The following is a 22,184-nucleotide window of genomic DNA, read 5'->3' as shown; positions in this document are numbered from 1 at the left end:
GGGTTGCCATTTCCTTCTCCAAATGTACCTTCATAGTCCTTGAAACTAACATACATTTGGTTTCTCTTTTCAGACACTGCAGTGTAAGTGTTTTTGAGTTTTTGTTGTTTTCTAAGTGATAGCTTAGGTTTTTTGTTTTGCTTCTTAACTTATGTATCTTTAGGAAATTGGTATGGTCATCTCAATTTAAAGTGATTGGGAAGCAGATCACCAGTTCAAGGCTTGTTCTTGAATATTTGAGGAACCTGTTAAAAAAAATAACAATTCATATTCATCACCTAAAAGATTTCTTTATATTTAGTTCAAAATTTTGTACTGCTCATATTTTTCTTACACTATTCATGATAGTCATAATAAACTAAACATTTTAAAAACTTAACTGTCACAGGTTATGACTTTTCCTAGAGAAAAGAAAATCGAAATAGATAACTCGTTCATTTTTCTTTCTTTTTTTTTGGGGGGGGGGGGCTAGACTAGAATGACTGCAGAAGAAGGCAGTGGCACCCCACTCCAGTACTCTTGCCTGGAAAATCCCATGGACGGAGGAGCCTGGTAGGCTGCAGTCCATGAGGTCCCTAAGAGTCGGTCACGACTGAGCGACTTCACTTTGACTTTTCACTTTCATGCATTAGAGAAGGACATGGCAACCCACTCCAGTGTTCTTGCCTGGAGAATCCAAGGGACGGGGGAGCCTGGTGGGCTTCCATCTATGGGGTCGCACAGAGTCGGACACGATTGAAGCGACTTGGCGGCAGCAGCAGAATGACTGCTTCTCAAAATATCATCTTTTGTGTTAACATGTTTATAGAAAGTTACAATCATACTAGGTTAAAGTGAAGCAGGTTTATTTATTTATGCATGTGTACATGCCACACTTCAGGGCTGGTGGAATCTTAGTTCCCCAACCAGGGATGAAACCTAGGCCCTCAGCAGATGAAGTTCGGAGTTCTAACCACTGGACTGCTAGAGGATTCCCAGTTAAGCAGTTTTAATTGTGGGACATCTCAGAGCCTTTACTATGCTAATATCACAGAGAATGGATTCCAGAATGACCATCTGCTAAGCTTGCAAAAGAACAAATGGGTGCTGGGGAGCAGCGAGTTCTAAGTGTATTGGACAAGGAATCTCTTACTTTAAAGAATGCTGTGCGTTGGTGATTAAGAAACACACTTTGGAAAATTTTTGTCTGAAGAAGAAAATCTTTTAAAAGTTGCACTAAAATCTGCTGCTTAAAATGGTTTTTCCTTTTCCAGTTGTCTCATACCATGAATTCAAATGATTTCCTTTAATTCTCTGTTACAACCTAATTAAGATTTTTTGAGTTATTTCCACTTGGTGCTATGTCGCTTCTAATTGATAATGTGTAACAATTGAAAATTTCTAGATCACCATTAGAGACAGGTCTTCATTTGTTGGGCATTCAACCTAGTACTAAAATGAATTGAAAATAGCACAAGATTGCTTGTTCTCTGTTTTGTGATAAAGTTTCTAAACTGTAATAGATTTAAACTGTATTAATATAGAACCTATTTTTTAAAAACAATTTATTTCGCTAACAAGCCTTAGAACACAGAAATACAAAAGCATGAAGCCAGCAGTACCCAGTCTCCTACCAAACTTGGGTGTTTATTTTTTCATACTCCACACAAACATATACATTGCCCCTCTTTTGTTAAAACTTGGATCAGATTACACACCTCAGGCAACTTGGTGTTTTTATTTAATATTATGGATATTTTATTAGTACATGTAACTTTAATTTTAATCTGTAATAGTGCATGACTTTTTATTTTTGCTAACCCATTTTTTTGTTTGTTTAGGTTTTATTTTTGAACTACTGCAAGCAAATGTTGCAGTAAATAACCATTATTCAGTTCATCCTTTTATGTTGTTTGTGTAAGTTAAATTACCAGAAGAGAAATAACTGTGTCAAAGGATTATATATTGATTCTCAAACACACAAAAAATATATTCACTCATTATGATGAGTTAATACACTAGAGAGGACTTATATTGCAATTTTACATGCTATCTAGTCTCCTCCATAACCTTATGAGGGAAACATTGTTACTCTCATTTGCAAATGGGGAAAGAGAAACAGTTCAAGTGCTTTGAGTTCATTTAGCTACTTAGAGGCAAACATGGTGCCATATTCTAGATCTTTTAGTTCTGGTTTCTGTTTCTGTTATGCCATGATGAATGATACAAAACTTTTAGTTGGAAAATCATTAGGGTCCTTGTGAATAAACCCTTGTACAAAAAAGATCTTCATGACCCAGATAATCACGATGGTGTGATCACTCACCTAGAGCCAGACATCCTGGAATATGAAGTCAAGTGGGTCTTAGGAAGCATCACTACGAACAAAGCTAGTGGAGGTGATGGAATTCTAGTTGAGCTATTTCAAATCCTGAAAGATGATGTTGTGAAAGTGCTGCACTCAATATGCCAGCAAATTTGGAAAACTCAGCAGTGACCACAGGACTGGAAAAGGTCAGTTTTCATTCCAATCCCAAAGAAAGGCAATGCCAAAGAATTCTCAAACTACCACACAATTGCACTCATCTCACACGCTAGTAAAGTAATGCTCAAAATTCTCCAAGCCAGGCTTCAGCAATACGTGAACCATGAACTTCCAGATGTTCAAGCTGGTTTTAGAAAAGGCAGAGGAGCAAGAGATCAAATGGCCAACATCTGCTGGATCATCGAAAAAGCAAGAGAGTTCCATAAAAACATCTATTTCTGCTTTATTGACTGTGCCAAAGCCTTTGACTGAGTGGAGCACAATAAACTGTGGAAAATTCTGAAAGAGATGGGAATACCAGACCACCTGACCTGCCTCTTGAGAAACCTGTATGCAGGTCAGGAAGCAACAGTTAGAACTGGACATGGAACAACAGACTGATTCCAGATAGGAAAAGGAGTACATCAAGGCTGTATATTGTCATCCTGCTTATTTAACTATGCAAAGTACATCATGAGAAACGCTGGGCTGGATGAAGCACAAGCTGGAATCAAGATTGCTGGGAGAAATATCAATAACCTCAGATACGCAAGTGACACCGCTCTTAAGGCAGAAAGTGAAGAGGAACTAAAAAGCCTCTTGATGAAAGTGAAAGAGGAGAATAAAAAGTTGGCTTAAAGCTCAACATTCAGAAAACTAAGATCATGGCATCCAGTCCCATCACTTCATGGGAAATAGATGGGGAAACAGTGGCAGACTTTATTTTTCTGGGCTCCAAAATCACTGCAGATGGTGATTGCAGCCATGAAACTAAAAGACGCTTACTCCTTGGAAGGAAAGTTATGACCAACCTAGACAGCATGTTAAAAAGCAGAGACATTACTTTATCAACAAAGGTTCGTCCAGTGATCGTGTATGGATGCTAGAGTTGGACTATTAAGAAAGCTGAGCGCCAAAGAATTGACGCTTTTGAACTGTGGTGTTGGAGAAGACTCTTGAGAAACCCTTGGACTGCAAGGAGATCCAGCCAGTCCATCCTAAAGGAGATTAGTCCTGGATGTTCATTGGTAGGACTGATGTTGAAGCTGAAACTCCAGTCTTTGGCCACCTGATGCAAAGAGCTGACTCATTTGAAAAGACCCTGATGCTGGGAAAGATTGTGGGCAGGAGGAGAAGGGGACGACAGAGGATGAGATGGTTGGATGGCATCACCGACTCGATGGACGTGAGTTTGAGTAAACTCTGGGAGTTGGTGATGGACAGGGAGGCCTGACGTGCTGCGGTTCATGGGGTCGCAGAGAGTAGGAGACAACTAAACTGAACTGATACTGATACAGGTGGTTTGGTATGTATTAGGGTCTCAACCATATCTGCAAAGGCAAGCATTACTTGGAGAGTAGAAGGAAAGAAAGAAAGAAAGTGAAGTTGCTCAGTCGTGTCCGACTCTTTGCGACCCCGAGGACTGTAGACTACCAGGCTCTTCCATCCTTGGAATTCTCCAGGCAAGAATATTGGAGTGGGTTGCCATATCCTTCTCCAGGGGATCTTCCCAACCCAGTGATCAAACCCGGGTCTCCGCGTTGCAGGCAGATTCTTTACCATCTGAGCCACCAGGAAAGCCCCACCAAATCTATGCCTGTCTCCCTTCTAGGACTAATTCAGATAAGTCTTAGGTGGGATGTGTTTTTAATTTTCGAACCTTTTATCTAGATTCTCATGCACTATGCGGATTTGATAATCAGTGACCTTAACATTGAGATGCTCATATCCCTGAGGGGTACATGACGAATTTTCAAAATGTTAGCACGTTTAGTTTTCTGAGGGTCAGTTAACAGGTCCTTGCTGTATGTACTGATAAAAGCACATCTTTGACCCTAGGTCTTCATGTGGTGTATTTTACCCCAGGTGGGCTTCCCTGGTGGTTCAGATGGTAAAGAATCTTGCCTGCAGTGCAGGAGACCTGGGTTTGATCCATGGGTTGGGAAGATCCCCTGGAGAAGGGAATGGCAGCCCACTCCAGTATTCTTGCCTGAAGAATCCCATGGACAGAGGAGCCTGGCGGGCTACAGTCCATGGGATCGCAAACAGTAGGACACAAGTGAAAGATTAACACCCCAGGTAATTAAGCCTTTGAGACTCCAAACTTAGAGGTAGCTTCCTGTAGTGATTAACCTTATTGATTCACATTGATGATAGAATGAGATAATAGCCAAGAACTGGAGTGTTTTGACTTTCTTTGGGAATTTCTGAATTAGATCAATGATAGTCTTGAGTGGTAGGAGTAATTGTGATTTTTTTTTAAGCCAGTTCCCTTCTTCTTCCCTAACCTTTTGTCAAAGAATACTTACAAAGAACAATACTGTGAAATGTTTTGAAAACTAGAAATATGTAAATAAGACTGTAAAATATGTTGAATTTAAATGTATGGATTTTTTTGCTCCATTTTTTTGAACACTTTGGAGGAGTATATAGAAGAATTAGGGTAAAAATAAGTGCTAACCACAAGTACAATTCCTTTAAATCAGATGATAGAATATTTAGATTTACAAATTGGATTTCCTTTTTTTTTTAACCCAAAATGTCGTGAAAGTGTGTCTAGAGGTAATTGCTATAGTAGGTATGGTTATACATGTAAATTGCATCATAACATTTTTAAAACCCTTAGAAGTTTACAGATAAGGGGCAGGATTGAACTTGGGCCCCAGAGCAGTGAAAACACCAAGTCATAACCATTGGTTCTTCAGGGAATTATGGAGAATATTTTCTTTTAAGTGATGCTTAATTTACTGAAAAGCTGTTTTTCTGTTATGTTTCTTTATAACTCATGATACCTTTTTCATGTATAGATGTATGTATATTTGAGTTCTACCATATAAAAACCATTGATTTCCAAGCTAACTTGCCTAGTGATTTTTAATATGTATATATTTTAAACATTTTTAAAATATAGGTATTCAAAGAGTATAGAACTATAAAATACAAATCATGCATATCTCTTTCCTGACATGACCACTATTAGCGGTTGTATCGCTCTATTTGCCATGTATACATACGTATGCGTGTGTGCTGCTTTTACAGAAGTGGAATGATAGAATCACTGGTTTTTACCTTCCTCACTGGTTTTTACCTTCCCTTTTCACTTAATAGTCTAAAATTTTTTCATGTATGCATAAATATACCCATCTCATGCTTTTAATGGGTGTATAGTTGATAATTTTATCATTTGCTTTCCCTCCTTTTAAAGTATTTAGGATCCTTTTGCTCTCTCCCTCATGACTGTTAATATTTCACACAACACTGGCACAACCAGAACAGTATGCAAAATTTTGGTACATAATTCTGATGAGGTTTTAAATTCTCAGGGATAAGATGATATTAATATATTGAAAAACACAAATTAAATATTGGGAGAATTGAGAAAAAGATTATTTGGAGGAGGTTTTAATGGAGAAAGTGGCATTTGAGCCAGACAAATCCAAAGAGGTTTGTAGGATTTGCACATGAAGAGATAAGATGACAGAGCTGTCCAAGGGACTGGAATAGTTCAACAAAAGGAAAGCTGGGGAAGAGAGTGATGGTTTATGCTTGGTTGGTGTGGAAAATAGCATGGAGCATTTGGAGTCTTTATATTATTGAATCCTCTGCCATTTTAGTAGCTTTGTCTACTAGGATAGGGAAGTTGAGCACAGTTTCCTTGTTTGTAATTACTATAATACCTACTTTGCTGGAATGCAGTGAGAATTAAATATAACATGCCTACTATGATCACTGGCATAAAATCAAGTGCTCAGTAAATTCTGTTTTCTCTTTAAGGGATGGTGTCTGATAGAAATTAGTCCAGAGAGGTTTATGCTCATTTGGAAATAGTTCTTTGTTGTTGTTGTTTTTAATTTCATATACTCCTTGTCAAAACTACGATTGAGGAAATAGGTGATATTAGGTTTAAACAACAGCTTGGATCATAAGTCAGTTAACCTTGTAGAATGTAACCCCCTTTACAAGCTGCAGTTGATAAATGTTTTGTTTCAAGGTGTGTGGGAGGGTGTCCAAAACTTGCCTATCCCTCAGAGCCCAGCTTAAATACTTAACAAGGCTGCTGGTCATATTGTTAATCTTGTTAAACTTACTATGGAAATTTTCAAACTCAAGTAAAATAGTATAGTATACCTTGGACTACTAGATCATCCATGTTCAACATTGTATGAAATCTTTATACCTGTATTTTACTTTTTTTAAGTATTTCAAAGGAAATCCCAGACAATAGCTAGTTTAAGCATAAATTCTCATGCTTATGAGAACTTAGTAAAAAATACAATCTTACTATTATTACTGCTAACAAAATTCCTTAATATCATCTAATACCCATTCTATATCTAGATTTCTCTGATTTTCTCAGAAGTCTTTTTTTATAGTTGGTTTGTTAGAATCAGGATTCAAGCAAGGTTTATACAATATATTTTGACTTTTAAACCTGTAGTTTATATAATAGTCCTTCCTCTCCCCTCCTTATAACAAAATTTCATAGATAGTGAAATGAGGTGAATTTTTTTCTTTTTTCTGTATTCTGGATTGGGCAGTTATGTCCTTGTGTTATTTATTGATTTTACGTGTTCTCTTTCTCGTATTCTAATAAATCAGTATTTAGATCTAGCAGCTTTCTTAGATTGATGTTTACGGATTAACTTTTTTTTAAAAAAGCACTTTTCTTCATTCGTGGTGGTGCTGTTTCTTATTACATATATCATGAGGCATATAAATGCTTGTTCCACTTTCAGAATTTATATTATATATAAAAATGTTAACTTAGAAATACTGCTTTTTGAGGGCACTCATGTAATAATTTACATTGGATATTTCACATGTATCTTGGACTGATTAGAACCACTTTGAGTTATCTAATAGTTATCTTCATTTTTCCATCTAAGTTATGTGACCTACTGCTCTCAGGTGATATGTAAAAGTATCAAGAACTAGCACTGAGGTTGTTTTAGTGTGTAGATTTTCTCTGAGCAGTATTCTGTTTTTTGGAAAGAAATTTCAATAATCAGTGTTTTATTTCTTAACCAACGGAGAGAATGCCTTGTAATATAAGAGACTTTGTAAGGGCTATATATAGTGATTCTCCTTCGGGAGAATTCTAAGGAAAAAATACCTCGCCCTACAGCTGCAAGTATGTAAGTATGTATTTATCCCCCCATTGTGTCTCCTTGAGAGTATATCTGAGATTGCGCCTCAAAGGGCTAAAAGTATTCTTGCACATAAATATTTGGTAAATTTTTATTTAATGTCTTAATGCTTGTGCTGGGACAATCTTAATTTCTAATCTTAGAAGATTTAAGCTAGGGTCTTTGAAGATATCTAGTTTCTGGGAGTCTGTATATTGATAAGGGGCTTCCCTGGTGGCTCAGAGGTTAAAGCATCTGCCTGCAATGCGGGAGACCTAGGTTCAATCCCTGGGTTGGAAAGATCCCCTGGAGAAGGAAATGGCAACCCACTCCAGTATTCTTGCCTGGAAAATCCCATGGACAGAGGAGCCTGATGGGCTATACTCCACGGGGTAGCAAAGAGTCAGACACGACTGAGCGGGCCAGGTTTTATTCAGAAGGTAAAATTTGACTTTTCCTTAATATTGTTGAGTCAGTTATACAGTACTGTTCTTAATGGTAGTAAAACAAGTATGTCATTCCCCCATGAAGTACATGGACAAATGAGTAGCATATATCAAAAAAAATTTGTGGCTCTTGGTTCAGCCACCACCTAAGTGACTTGTTTAACACCACTAGAAAAGTGTGTGGTTCAGTTTGTTCCCCCAGATAAATAACAAATGACTAGATGTTGATGGTGATTCCTAGAGACTTCAAATGTTAAGTTGGTGAAAGCTAATAGTCTACCAGAAATAAACACAAACCTGGATTTAGTTTACCTTTGTCATATGGATAAGAAGAGGCATTGCTAAACATTAATTTTGTTGGAAAATTTGCAAAAGTGATTTCCTGTGCTGAAGAGACTAAGGTATTAAGGACTTTAGTACCTATTTTCAATGCTCAGAAGCTCAGTCGTGTCCTACTCTTTGTGACTTCATGAACTGTATAGTCCACCAGGCTTTTCTGTCCATGGGATTCTCCAGGCAAGAATACTGGAGTGGGCTGCCATTTCTTTCTCCCCTGTTTTCACTGGATACTACTAATTAATGCTAAATGATTATGTTTGTTAAAATCAGTCCAAGGAGTTTGACTACTATAGGAATATTTTATTAGTAGCTTAAGTTACTCTCTGTGTATATTGACTTATGTCAATCAATTAAGTTTTCATGTACTTTGTTCTTGTAGTTGGTTCTTGGGGTAGCAACAGCCTCTCTGTATTAGAGGACCAATTTGGAGAAGTAGTGCCAATGGGAAGTTGCACTCATTTTATGCGGTAAATGTTTTCTGCTGCTGCTAAGTCACATCAGTCGTGTCCAACTCTGTGCAACCCCATAGACGGCAGCCCACTACGCTCCACCGTCCCTGGGATTCTCCAGGCAAGAACACTGGAGTGGGTTGCCATTTCCTTCTCCAATGCATGAAAGTGAAAAGTGAAAGTGAAGTCGCTCAGTCATGTTCGACCCTCAGCGACCCATGGACTGCAGCCTTCCAGGCTCCTCCATCCATGGGATTTTCCAGGCAAGAGTACTGGAGTGGGGTGCCATTGCCTTCTCCAGGTAAATGTTTTCAGTTGTACATAAAGTCTGAGAAAGAGCCTTGTTCATGTCTGTTAAAATGAACATTGTGCATAAATGAAGGCACGTATAAACAGTCACTATCCAGCTATTAGATGATTTCATGATCTGAATTTTGGGCTTCCCAGATGGCGCTTTATTTTTTGGGCTCCAAAATCCCTACAGATGGTGACTGCAGCCATGAAATCAAAAGACACTTGCTCCTTGGAAGAAAAGTTATGACCAACCTAGACAGCATATTAAAAAGCAAAGACATTACTTTGTCAACAAAGGTCCATCTAGTCAAGGCTATGGTTTTTCCAGTAGTCACGTATAGATGTGAAAGTTGGACTATAAAGAAAGCTGAGCAGAGAGGAATTGATGCTTTTGAACTGTGGTGTTGGAGAAGACTCTTGAGAGTCCCTTGGACTGCAAGGAGATCCAGCTAGTCCATCCTAAAGGAAATCAGTCCTGAATATTTATTGGAAGAACTGATGTTGAAGCTGAAACTCCAACACTTTGGCCACCTGATGTGAAGAAGTGACTCATTGGAAAATACCCTAATGCTGGGAAAGATTGAAGGTGGGAGGAGAAGGGGACAACAGAGTATGAGCTGGCTGGATGGCATCACTGACTCAATGGACATGAGTTTGAGTAAACTCTGGGAGTTGGTGATAGACCAACTGCAGCCTGGCGTGCTGCCGTCACTGGGGTTGCAGAGTTGGACATGACTGAACTCAGGTGGCACTAGTGATAGAGAACCTGCCTGCCAGTGCAGGATATAGAAGAGATGTGGGTTAGATTCCTGGGTCAGGAAAATCCCCTGGAGAAGGGCATGGCAACCCACTCCAGTATTGTTGCCTGGAGAATCACATGGACAGAGGAGCCTGGTGTGCTGTAGTCATTGGGGTCACAGAGTCAGACACGACTGAAGCGATTTAGCATGCATGATCTGCATGCATGCTAAATTTACATTTCCTAAAATGATCTTTTCATTGAATATATATTGAGCATTTTGGTGGCTAAGATAGTTCATCACCCCTTTAATTGCAGAGTTTAATAACTACTATGGTTTTAAAATAGAACTAATTATACTGCTGTGAAAATGTGATTAGTATTATGTGCTGGTGCTTTAATACCTTTTATTGTAGCTCTAAATGGTTTTTGCCCCCCAGCTATTTTTTATGATGTGCTCAGTCTCTCAGTTGACTCTTTGTGACCCTGTGTACTGTAGCCCACCAGGTTCTCTGTTCATGGAATTTTCCAGGCAGGGATACTGGAGTGGGTTGCCATTTCCTATTCCAGTTTTTTATGGTAGGCATATGGTAAGGAATTGGATCAGATGTTCCGTGAGAAAATAATGTATATTCTTGGTTCATTATGCAGACTATTTGTAAACTTTGGTTTATGCATTAGTACATACGAAAACTCAAAAAATTTAACCAAGTTGTTATTTATGGTACTTTATCTGTTTTTCTTACATAATTAGTAATAATGCTGTCCACAGAAAAATTAGCTAAAACTGTTCACTTTTAAAACCTAATAAGGCACTCTTTTGTCACAGTTGTGTTAAAGACTCATAACCTCAAACGTTATAGCTTTTTAGTTCATATTTACCTCAAGATTATACCGTCTTGGCCATAGATAAGTTTCTATTATGTATTAGATAAGTTTCTATTATATATTTTCTGTATTAGCAAATTGTAATTGTTTAAGGAAATAAGCTTAATGGCTTAATGCAAGCCAGAAAAATTGAAAACAGACTTTACACCCCCAAGCAGTATAGTGTGTGCCATAATTTTTGGATACATTTTCCTGAAGGGAACATAGTTCAGTGTTGTTTAACTGAGAGCCTGCTACTTCATTGCTTGTTGGAAGAAATCGGTTGTTTGCTTTCTCCCTTACATCTAACCATGCAGGGGAGAGTTGTTACATTATATCCAGATTGTTTTCCCTTGCCCTCAGTTGATTCCAGCAGACATAGTGGTTCGACATAACAGTTTGGTGTTTTGCAAAAATTTTAGTCCTCCTTAGTGGCATATGTATGACCCGCTGCTCCTGCAGCTTCATTTTAATATGAAGTTTATTGCAGAAGAATTGAAACAGTGTTTATTTTCTTTCTGTCCCATTATTTTGCTCACTTTCTCATCCATTCTCTTTCTTACGATTGAAATAAATTACACCCTAAACTGAAAAGCTGAGCTTGAGTCTTGTTTTGTGGGTTTTGTTTTAAAGTCTTTTCCCTGTAACCTACCCACGTTATTGAAAGGAAATGATAACACCACCTACGTTTAAATGTAATCTGAAATCCTTATTCATTATTAAAATAAAAATGTTCATGGGGGTAGTATAAACGGAAAGGTTGAAAACAAAGCTCTGATGCTTAAATTTGGGTTTGCTCGAATTTGAGAGTGGATTATCTGCATTTGATGTTTTGTGGAGCAATCAAGAGTAAATGCAGTAGAGCCCAGGTCAGCAAAGCTTGGCCTACGTGTCAGATCTGGCCCAGCACCTGTTTTTGTTTAAACTGCTCTCTAGGATTGACTTTTAGAATTTTTAATTGTTGAGGGGAAAAAAAGAAATAAGATTTTGTGACACATCAAAAAATATGGTATTCAGACTTCACTGTTCATAAATAAAGTTTTATTAGGACACATCTGTGCTCATTCATTTTCTTATTGTCCATGGCTCCTTTTGTGCTACAAATGTATCTTGAGAAGCTGAGGGACCATATGACCTGTAAAGCCTAAAATGTATATATACTGTCCATCAGTTTCTTTACAGAAAAAATTAGTTGACCTCTGCACTAGGGCATGATTCACCACAAAAGTATGTGGATCCATAGAACTAAGAGACATCTCTCAGTCTAGAGTCTCTTTTAACTTATGACCTCATCTATTTGGACCATAGATGAAAACTTAGAAGTAAAAGTAAGTGAAAGGGGGACTTCGGTAAAGCTCTGATGCTTTTACTTCTGAGAAAATGTTAAGACTCTTCTTCCTATTTTTCCTTCTGAATAAAAGTCTTCTCTCATTTGTATATTGTACAGGCTTATTATAATAACATAAAAATGGAACAAATTGTGCTCTGATCACTTAAGGACTGTACAGATATTGGTATATTTCCTTTTGCTCTTTCTTAACGTTGCTATTATTAATATAAGCATTTCCTTACAAACTCATATTGTTAATAGCTACACAATACTTTATTTATACTTGTGTTTTATCACTTACTGTGAGACAGTTATGCAGTTTATACTTTCAGGATCTGTAAGCAACACTACTACAAACATTTTTCTACATAAAACCTTTTTATATTTAGGTTTTATTCTTCTGATTGATTTTCAAAGTAAGGGAGACTGGTTCAGGAGATAAGAATTTATATATATGATACCAAATTGCTTTCCTAAGAAAGCATTGAAACTTTAGAATATGTGTTTGTGTTTGTTAGAGGTAGTTTCCTTCTTAGAGCTTATTGACTCTTAAAAATCTGCCATAGTTATCTGAGGCTACAGTTTACTGCAGATTAAAGGCAACCTAAGTAGAAAGGTCAGAAGTAATATGTTCCAAGTCAAGTAGTATTGAACCTGAAAACAAGGCAGGAGGGTGAAATACTAACAGAAGGTTTCCTACCAGAGACACAAACATTGAGCAACCTAAGAATTTCAGAAATAGTATATATGATGCTTTTAATAATAACAACTAGTTACTTGTTGAGCACTTTTTATTGATCACTCACAAAACACTTGGATACATTTGATCTTCACAACAGATAAGATTTAGAGGTTAGGCAGAATTTAAGACTCAAAACTCTGTATTCTGAATCTAAATCACGTATTATTTGTACTCTACCACATCATCTTAGGAACTTCCCTGGTGGCTCAGCGGTAGAGAATCTGCCTGCAGTGCAGGAGCCTCAGGAGACACGGATTTGATCCCTGGGTCAGAAAGATCCCCTGGAGAAGGAAATGGCAACCTACTCCAGTATTCTTGCCTGGAGAATCCTACGGACAGAGGAGCCTGACCGGCTACAGTCCGTGGGGTTGCAAAGAGTCGGACACGACTGAAGCCACTTAGTATGCACACACATTACCTTGCATGTAAAATTTATTCATAATGGTTTCTTCAGGATTGCAGAATAATGAATCCATTTTTATAACTATTTTCCTAAGTAACAAGAATCTTTATATTTTTTGGCCCTAGTGGAATAATTAATCTTAATAAGGACAGTCTGTTCTCACAGATAAGTAAGATGTCACATAGAAGTTTTTTTTTTTTTTAAATACCTGTAATTGGTATGGTATTTGTGTATTGAGCCCAGACTTCAGGGCTTAATATCATTTAATGTATGTTCATAAATTGAATTATGAAGTCAGTTATATGGCTGCATTGTCAAATTGGTAGCATTTAAATGGAAGCATTTCTAAGAAATTAGAACACCTCTTTAGGTGATTGAAAATACTTGATTCCTGATAGTATGTTAGCAGTATCCTGAAGCTTTCAGATGATTGGCCATTAGGTTTGGGAAACAGTTAATGCTTGGAAGAAGTTGAGGCTGTAATGGGATGGGAGATCTGAAAATACAAGGTCTGTAAGATACATGGTATAGGAGAAAGTAAAATCACAGATGTAAAAAAGATTATAAAGAACACTGAGTTTAGGGCTGTATGGAGATCTTAAGAAGTACTTGCAAAAAAATAAAATGGACCCTTCCCCGATTTAGGAAATTTTAAAGAAACAATGGAAGTCAAAGATGGTTTGAGCAGACCATACTAGACATTACAGTGAATTGTTCACGGTTAGATGTAGAACTTTGATTGCATGACTGAGAAATGTAGGACACATTTGGCCTGAGATTCCCTTTACTTACAATTGGGGTCCCTCCAGAATACATTTATGAATGTACAGTTGTTCATCCGTATCTGCAGGGCATTGTTCCAGGGGCCTCCCTAGCCCAATACCAACGTCTGAAGATGCTCAAGTTCCTTATGCAAAGTGGTGTGGTATGTGCATATAATCTGGGTGCACACTGCTGCTGCTGCTAAGTCGCTTCAGTCGTGTCCGACTGTGTGTGACCCCATAGATGGCAGCCCACCAGGCTCCTCCATCCCTGGGATTCTTCAGGCAAGAACACTGGAGTGGGTTGCCATTTCCTTCTCCAACAGGGTGTACTTTAAATCATCTCTAGATTACTTATAGTATCTGTTACAATGTCAGCGTTATGTAAATAGGTGCCAGCCCTCAGGGAATTTGATTGTGGGAACTCTCTGAAATTTTTTTCATACTTTTGATCCCTGGTTGGTGAAACAAGCAGATGTGGATGGATATTGAGGGCCAGCTGTAGATGTTGGGTGATAAAAGAGTGCTTTGATCTCGAACTTCTGTTTTAAATCCATGTCATGATGGTATGGCTAGAGATATTTATTATAGTTAGGTATTGGATGTGCATGTAAATAGTTCATAAATCTAACTATTATGTTATCAAACCCATAATGAATTTTTTGCTTTAAGTGGGGGTATATATTTTGAAGAGATAAAGAGGAAAAAAAAATAGTCCTTTGTACTTATTATGCACATACTTAGCATTTCTGGTGCTCTTCCTTCCTGATGATCTGAATTTCCCTTTAGCTTAAGAATTTTTAAAGGACTTTCTGAGGTGGAAATCTGTTTAGCAGGTTTTTTTCTTTTTAATCTATAAATGTCTTTTAAGCTTTATTCTTAAAGGATATTTTCACCAGATAAAAATTCTAGGTTAGCATTTTTTCTTCTTTCAGCCCTCTAAAGTCTTATCCTTTTTATTCTGGTTTCCATTGCTTCTAGTGTGAAGTCAGTGGTCATTCATCATTTTTCCCCATTTTGTAATTTTTTTCTCTGTCTGCCTTCAGGATTTTCTCTTTGTTCATCACTTTTCAGTGCATAGGGGTGAGGTTTTGTTTTTGTTTTTCCTATTTATTTTGCGTGGAGTTCATTGAGCATCGTGAATTTGTAAATTTTGCTTTCATCAAATACAAGGGGATTTCTGGCCATTATTTCTTCAAATAATTTTTCAACCTCATTAATTATTTCTCTTTCCTTTTTTTCCCCTTGTCAGATTGGAAATCACTATTGATCTGTGTTCAAATTCACTTTTTATTTTCAACTTACTGTTAAGTGATCAACCATCAGTCCTAAAGGAAATGAACCCTGAATATTCATTGGAAGGACTGATGGTGAAGCTCCACTTCTTTAGCCACCTGATATGAAGAGCTGACTCACTGGAAAAGACCCTGATGCTGGGAACGGTTGAGGGCAGCAGGAGAAGGGGGTGACAGAAGATGAGATGGATAGCATGGTTGAATAGCATCACCAACTTAATGGACCTGAGTTTAAGCAAACTGTGGGAGATAGTGAAGGACAGGGAAGCCAGGCGTGCTGCAGTCCATGGGGTCAGGCAGTCAGAGACAACTTAGCAGCTGAACAACAGCAACTGTTGAGTGCAGGCAGTGAAATTTTTAAAAGATATTTTTCAGTTTTAGATGGTCCATTTGATATAGTTTTGCTTTTTTCTTTGTGCTGGAATTTATTTTTTCATTTATTAGTGTGTTTTTCCTTTCATCTTTGAGCACAGATTTATAATAGTTATTTTAAGATCTTTGCTAATTCTAACCTCTAGGTCATCTTGGGGTTGGTCTTTTATTAGTTGACTTTTTCCTTAGTCAAGGTCACACGTTCCTGTTTTTCTATGTGTCTCGTAATTTTGGATTGTTTTAGTCTTTATGATTGTTTTTGTTCTCATGGAACTCAAACCCCAAATTTCCATAACTTCTGTGGACATCAGCAGCAGACATTTCTCCTTAGTCCTTTTATCCATAATTGGGCTGTTTGGAGTCAGCCCCACACAAATTCAGTTCAGGGATTGTTTAAACATCTGAGTTGAATTTATGCACAAAATTCAGTTCTAGACTATCCTCCAGTTTGTTATTTTCCATTGCCTTCAATTTGTTTTTATATTTTTTTCAGTTGTTGTTTATTTACTAAGTCGTGTCCAACTCTTGTGACCCCATGGACTATATAGCCTGTCAGGCTCCTCTGTCTGTGGGATTTCCCAGGCAAGAATACTGGAGTGGATTACCCTTTTCCTCTTCCAGGAGATTTCTGACCCAGAGATTGAACCCACGTCTCCTGCATTGGCAGGTGGCTTCTTTACCACTGCCACTAGGAAAGCCCATTTTGTCCAGAGTTAAATGCAGGAGGTTTTGGCCTGATAGGAGCTACTCTTCCAATTACCAGAAAATGTGACTGATTTAAATTCTTTGAGGACAGTGATCATATTTTAATTCATTCTTTTCTCTGTAAAATCTTGCACATTGAATATGCCTAGTAAAAGCTTATTAATGGAAGGATGAATAAAGTTATCACTTTCTAAGAACTGTTAATGAATCCAGCTCTTCTACCAAGTTAAGAGAAAAGGATGGCTTATTTGCTATCCATATATCTTCCATATATCTTCTTTGATGTAATACCTGTTTAGATCTTTTGCCCATTTTTTAATTGGGTTGTTTGTTCTCTTATTTTTCTTAAAGAGTTTTAAGTATATCTCGGACACAAATCCTGTATCTGATATGATTTGCAGATATTTTCCTCCTATTTGTAGTTTGTTTTTTCTTTCTCTTTATCAGCATCTTTTGTAGAACATTTTTTTTATTGCTGACATCAAGTTTTTAGACATAAGTTTTTCTTTTGTGGACTCTGCTTTTGATGTTGATCTAAAAACTCACTACCAAATGCAGGGTCACACAGCTTTGCTGTTTTCCTAGAAGTTTGATAATGTTAAGTGTTGCATTTAGGTGTATGATCCATTTTGAGTTAATTTTTATATCATGGTGTGTGTTGAAGTTCGTATTTTTTGCATATGGACATCCAGTTGTTCACGTACCATTTGATGAAACAATTGAAGAATTTTCTAATAGCTAACTTTTGAATGCTTACGTAACCAGACTTTTGTTTTATATTACCTAATTCACTTTTCACAGCGTGCCGTGTGGAAGCTGCTGCTGCTATTTTTCCATACAGAAATTGAGAAAAAATAATTTAGGTTAGTTGTTTAGAGTTACAGAACTACTACCTGTCAAAACTGTAATTTGAATCCAGTTCTCTCCCCTTCTAAGCCACATTAAGGAGAAGATTCATATGGTCAGAGTACAATTTAGAAAAATGGTAGCTTATCACATTTTGGAGATTAGATTGTAGGGTGGGAAGATAGAAGATTGCAAGAGATGGTGGTGGTCTGACCAACCAGACAACTGAAAATTAGATTTAAATAAGGTAGGAGGTTGACTTTAATGATTGGATATTGGTGTAAGAAAGGAAATAATTTATAAGTGTAGAATACAGAAGAGTAAGACTGGAATTTCCTATGGTACCTCCAGGGAATGGAAGAAAGGAAATATTTGGAAATACTGAAGAGGAGAGAGATTTGGTTTATAAATACAAACTGGGAGTGAAGTCCTGTGGATATACCATTTAAGTATCAAAGCACTTAGAGTGGATGAGATTGCTTGGGCTAAAGAGTAGAATTCTGAGGAACACTGACATTTATGAGTTGAGTAGACAAATAGGAGTTTGTGAAGAAGCCTGAGGAGAAGTAACTAGACACATAAGAAAGTAAAAAGAATTGTAAGAGAATGCCTAACATCAGAATAGCCTTACAAGAAGAGAGGAAGTGCACTGTAATATCAAATACTGTGAAATTGTAAAGAGAGAGGACTGACTGGGAAAAATACTAAATAGGATTACATTGTAAGGCTCCAGAGTTTGAAGGCTGTGAATTTGTAGTGGCTTCAGTTTTGAATCGTTTTCTCCAGCGGTACTTAACATTAGCAGGCAAAGAGACTATGACTTAAGAACACATTGTCACATGAACGGTAAAAAGCAGTTTAAACTGTTAGAAATGGAAAAGAAAAATATGCTGTAGTTTTAGTTTGAGGAGAAGGGACAAGAATTATTCTTGTTTTAAATTATGGTTGATTTACATTATTAGTTTCAGGTGTACAGCACAGTGATTGATTATGTTCATAAATTATACTCCATTGAAAGTTACTACAAGGTAACGACTAATTGCCTCTGCTGTACAGTATATCCTTGTTACTTATCTATTTTATACATAGTAGTTTGTATCTCTTAATCTTAGACCCCTAATTTGCATTCCCCCCTTTCCTTTGGTAACCAGTAGTTTGTATCTGTGAGCTTGTTTCTGCTTTGCATATATATTCATTTGTATTATTTTTAAAATTTCACTTATAAGTGATATCATGCAATACTTTCTGTGACTTACTTCACTAAGCATAATACTCTCAGCTTCATCCACATTACTGCAAATGGCAGTATTTTGTTCTTTTTATGATTGAGTAATAATCCATTGTGTGTAAACACCACATGTTTTTAATCCATTTATGTGTTGATAGGCATTTTGGTTGCTTCCATGTTTTGGCTATTGTAAACAGTGCTTCTATGAACATTGGGATACATGTATCTTTTCAAATTAGTATTTTCTAGTTAGATACCCAGGAGTGAAGTGTTTTGAGGAGCCAACATACTGTTTCCCTAGTGGCGGCTGTTTACGTTTCCACCAACAGTGTACAAGGCTTCCCTTTTCTCCACATCCTCTCCAACATTTGTTATTTGTAGATTTTTTGATGACAGCCATTCTGATAATTGTGAGGTGATAGTTCATTTTGATTTGCATTTTTCTAATAATTGGTGGTGTTGAGAATCTTTTCATGTGTTTGTTAACCACCTGTATGTCTTCTTTGGAAAAATGTCTATTCAGGTCTTCTGCCCATTATTTGATTTGAGGTGTAGGGGTTTTTTTTTTGTTTGCAGGGGGTGGGTTTTGGTGTTTTTTTTATGTGTGGTGTATGAGCTGTTTGTTTTGGATATTAACCCCTTGTCAGTCATATTATTTGCAAATATTTTTCTCCCATTCTGTTGGTTGTCTTCTCAGTCTGTCGATTTTCCTATACAAAAAGCTTTTAATTAGATCCCATTTGTTTATTTCTGCTTTTATTTTGTCTTAGGAGACAGATCCAAAAAATACTGCTGTGATTTATGTCAGAGTGTTCTGCCAGTGTTCTCTTCCAAGAGTTTTATGGTTTCAAGTCTTACATTTAGGTCTTTAATTCATTTTTAGCTCATTTTTTATGTGATATGAGATAATATTCTAACCTCAGTGTTTCATGTGTAACTAACTGTCCAGTTTTCCCAGCTTGTTAAAGATACTGTCTTCTTTCCATTGTATACTCTTGCCTCCTTTGTTGTAGATTAATTGGCTGTAAGTGCATGGGTTTATTTCTGGGCTCTTTATTCTGTTCCATTGATCTCTGTTTTTATTTTTGTGCCATTTCCATGCTGTTTTGCTAATTGTAGGGAAAGGAATTGTTTTTAAGGGAACTTTTGAATATTAAAAAATATCAAAGCTGATTAATTTTTTATCATTGGTATAAGATCTACAAATAATTTTGAGAAATTTTGAAAACTGAAAAAAAGTAGTACAAAGTAATAATTTTGTAATAGGAACTACAACATTTTTTTAAAAAGAAGATAACTGTTGGGACTTCCCTGATGGTGCAGGGAAGATTCTGGGCTGGTTAAGACTCTGTGCTTCCACTGCAGGGGTTCAGGGTTCAATCCCTGATCTGGAAACTAAGATCCCACATGCCTCATGGCACAGCCACACACAAAAAAGATAACTGTATTGTAGTTCTTGAGCTCACTTTTTCTGTTCTTTACTTCCCATGTATTCCTTTGCTCAAGAAACTGGTAGCAATTCTTTTTGGCACCCAGAATAATCCAAGAACCCTTAAACCTCCTGGTTTTCCCACAAATTTTAGTGTTGATTGCTATGGTGCTCTATTTAGGAAAACCTATCTTTATAGAGAAGCGTATTCTTGTCCATCTCAGCTCATACTGTAACATCAGTAATAGCAGAATGTAATATAAAAATAGTTGATGCAGTCTAAGATTTTTTTTTTCTAATTTTGTTTTTGTTATTCAACAGGTTTGATCTGTGGATGAAATGAATCATGATTTTCAAGCTCTTGCATTAGAATCTCGGGGAATGGGAGAGGTAAATATTTATGAATACTAAGGATGTGTATCTCACTTTGAGTCTCTGAGCCATTGAAACTTGTTTATTAACTGTAAATCTTTTGAAAATAGTGGCGATATCTTCCAAATGATGTGGGCTTTTAAAATCTATAGTTGTGGAAATCTCGGCCTTTTTTTTTTTTTTTAACTTTTAGCAGTAATGTTAGTGGGATTATTGTGTCTAGTTGATTAGATTGACCCAGTTAGATAATGTCATATTTTAGTAATGGATTGTAATAACTTTGATCAGAAAAGAGCTCTCCTTGATCTGTGTCCTGCTGTTTTATATATGTATGCTATGTTTGCTTTAGCCACACTTAATTGTTCACTATTCTCTCACAAAAATTTCTCCTTGTTCATTGTTTGCTTAATAAACTTCTTATCCTCTGCAGGACTCTACTGAAAAAAGGCTCTTTATCTGTTTGCTATTTGCAGTAAAATTAATCACTTCATCTGACTTCTCATGGATCTTTATACATACTTTTATTATAATACTGGTTACAGTGTATTCATTTTATATTAGTCTTCTCTGTAGATTGTAGCTTTGAATGACTAGCACACAGTGAGCACTCCTAATACTTTTGATTTTATCAGTCCTGTTTTATGATTTTCTTTGGGGCATCCCATTTAACTTCATCATTACATAATTTAAGGCATCAAAAATACTTAGTTTTCCATATACCTAAATGACTATTTAGAAAACTTTAATTGATTATGAAAACCCTTATCACATTTTTGAATTGTCATGTTCTGTAGTACTAACATAGTGTGGACTTTGATAATAGATAATAACCATGAACAGACCTAAGATGTGTAATTAACCGCTTGCTCCTGGAGATTATTTTACTTTGGTAGACCTTCAATGAGACTCACTCCATCCAATGCTGTGCTCTTCAGATGCAGAAAAAGAGTCCAGTCACTCCTTTGGGCCACAAGAGGGCACCCTGCAGCTAGCTAACCCTCCCCTTCTTCAGAACAGCGTTTTCCAAAGAGTTTGTCATTTTCAGAGGACTGATTTAAGGGTGAGTTAAGGCGCTTAAGCATAAGTATTGCCAAAGTAAACTGTTAGTCCAGTGCTTAAGGTAAAACTCTGGGCCCTAAGAAAATTTGAGAGAAGAAATAGTTTTTTAGTTAAAAGTAGACCTTGTAGCCTCACTGCAGTGCAGTGGCTGCTTAGGCCTTGTTTACACTCTGGGTGAACAAAAAGAAACAGTTCAAAGGGCTTTTGTTTTTTTTCTTGTTACTTGTTTTCTTTGGTCTTTAGAAAGTAGGATAACATATCTTAAAAGCAAGTTGAACAGTGTTTCAGCCTAGTCTGTAACAGACTTGAACTTACTTTTTTTTTTTTAATGCCAAATAGAGTCACACCCTTACCTTAATTCTGTTTAGATCCTACACTTTACTTTCCAGATCTACATTGAGTATGTATTTACAAATTGACTTTTTTCCTCCCTTTCTAAGTAGTAGTTGATAAACCCAAAGACATTTTTGCAGTTTTAAAAAGGGGGTCATGATCAGAAGTAGTACAGAGAGTTCAGTTATTTGGGGGATAAGTGGAGGGGTATTTGAGGTTTCTGGGGGAAAGAGGCTGGGTTTTTTAATGATCTAAAGCTTAAATCCAGGCATTTCTTAGTGGAAATGTCAGATATACAGAATAAAAGTGGTTAGGGTTAGGCTGTCTGGTTTTTTGGCAGGTAGTTAGAAGGTCATGCTTCTGTGACCATCTAGTAAAAATGTATTTTTTATAAATAAGCTGTTATTCACTAATTAAGTTTTTTTCTTAACAGTTTACCAGCTAATTCTGTTACTCTAAGAGATAGTGAGAAACCTTTTGAGGTTTCTGTCTGGGTTCCCTCTCCCACAAGCCTTTCTATCTTTCCTCATCTCACAGGCAGCAGGG

The 22,184-nt window shown here is 36.9% G+C and overlaps 1 protein-coding gene across 10 annotated transcripts in view; it reads left to right on the top strand.

Moving 5' to 3' along the window:
• Window positions 1-22,184, top strand: part of PUM2 (pumilio RNA-binding family member 2) — a 116,223-nt gene that overhangs the window by 5,714 nt on the left and 88,325 nt on the right. For 8 of the 10 annotated variants that reach the window (XM_010840527.1, XM_010840526.1, XM_010840528.1 and 5 more), the window contains exon 2: window positions 20,196-20,264. In XM_010840527.1, the coding sequence (XP_010838829.1) occupies window positions 20,214-20,264 (51 nt within the window). In that variant the 5' untranslated portion in view covers window positions 20,196-20,213. Of the gene's footprint in view, window positions 1-16,295; window positions 17,235-20,195; window positions 20,265-21,182; window positions 21,307-22,184 lie in introns of those variants that run through there. The other 2 variants (XM_010840529.1, XM_010840534.1) reach the window with 2 other exon arrangements.

The sequence above is a fragment of the Bison bison genome, unplaced genomic scaffold (genome assembly GCF_000754665.1).
Source record: "Bison bison bison isolate TAMUID 2011002044 unplaced genomic scaffold, Bison_UMD1.0 scf7180017864145, whole genome shotgun sequence".
In the NCBI taxonomy this organism is placed as follows: Eukaryota; Metazoa; Chordata; class Mammalia; order Artiodactyla; family Bovidae; genus Bison; species Bison bison.
Note: the sequence above shows the minus strand (reverse complement) of the source record. Positions and strands in the feature narration are given on the sequence as shown.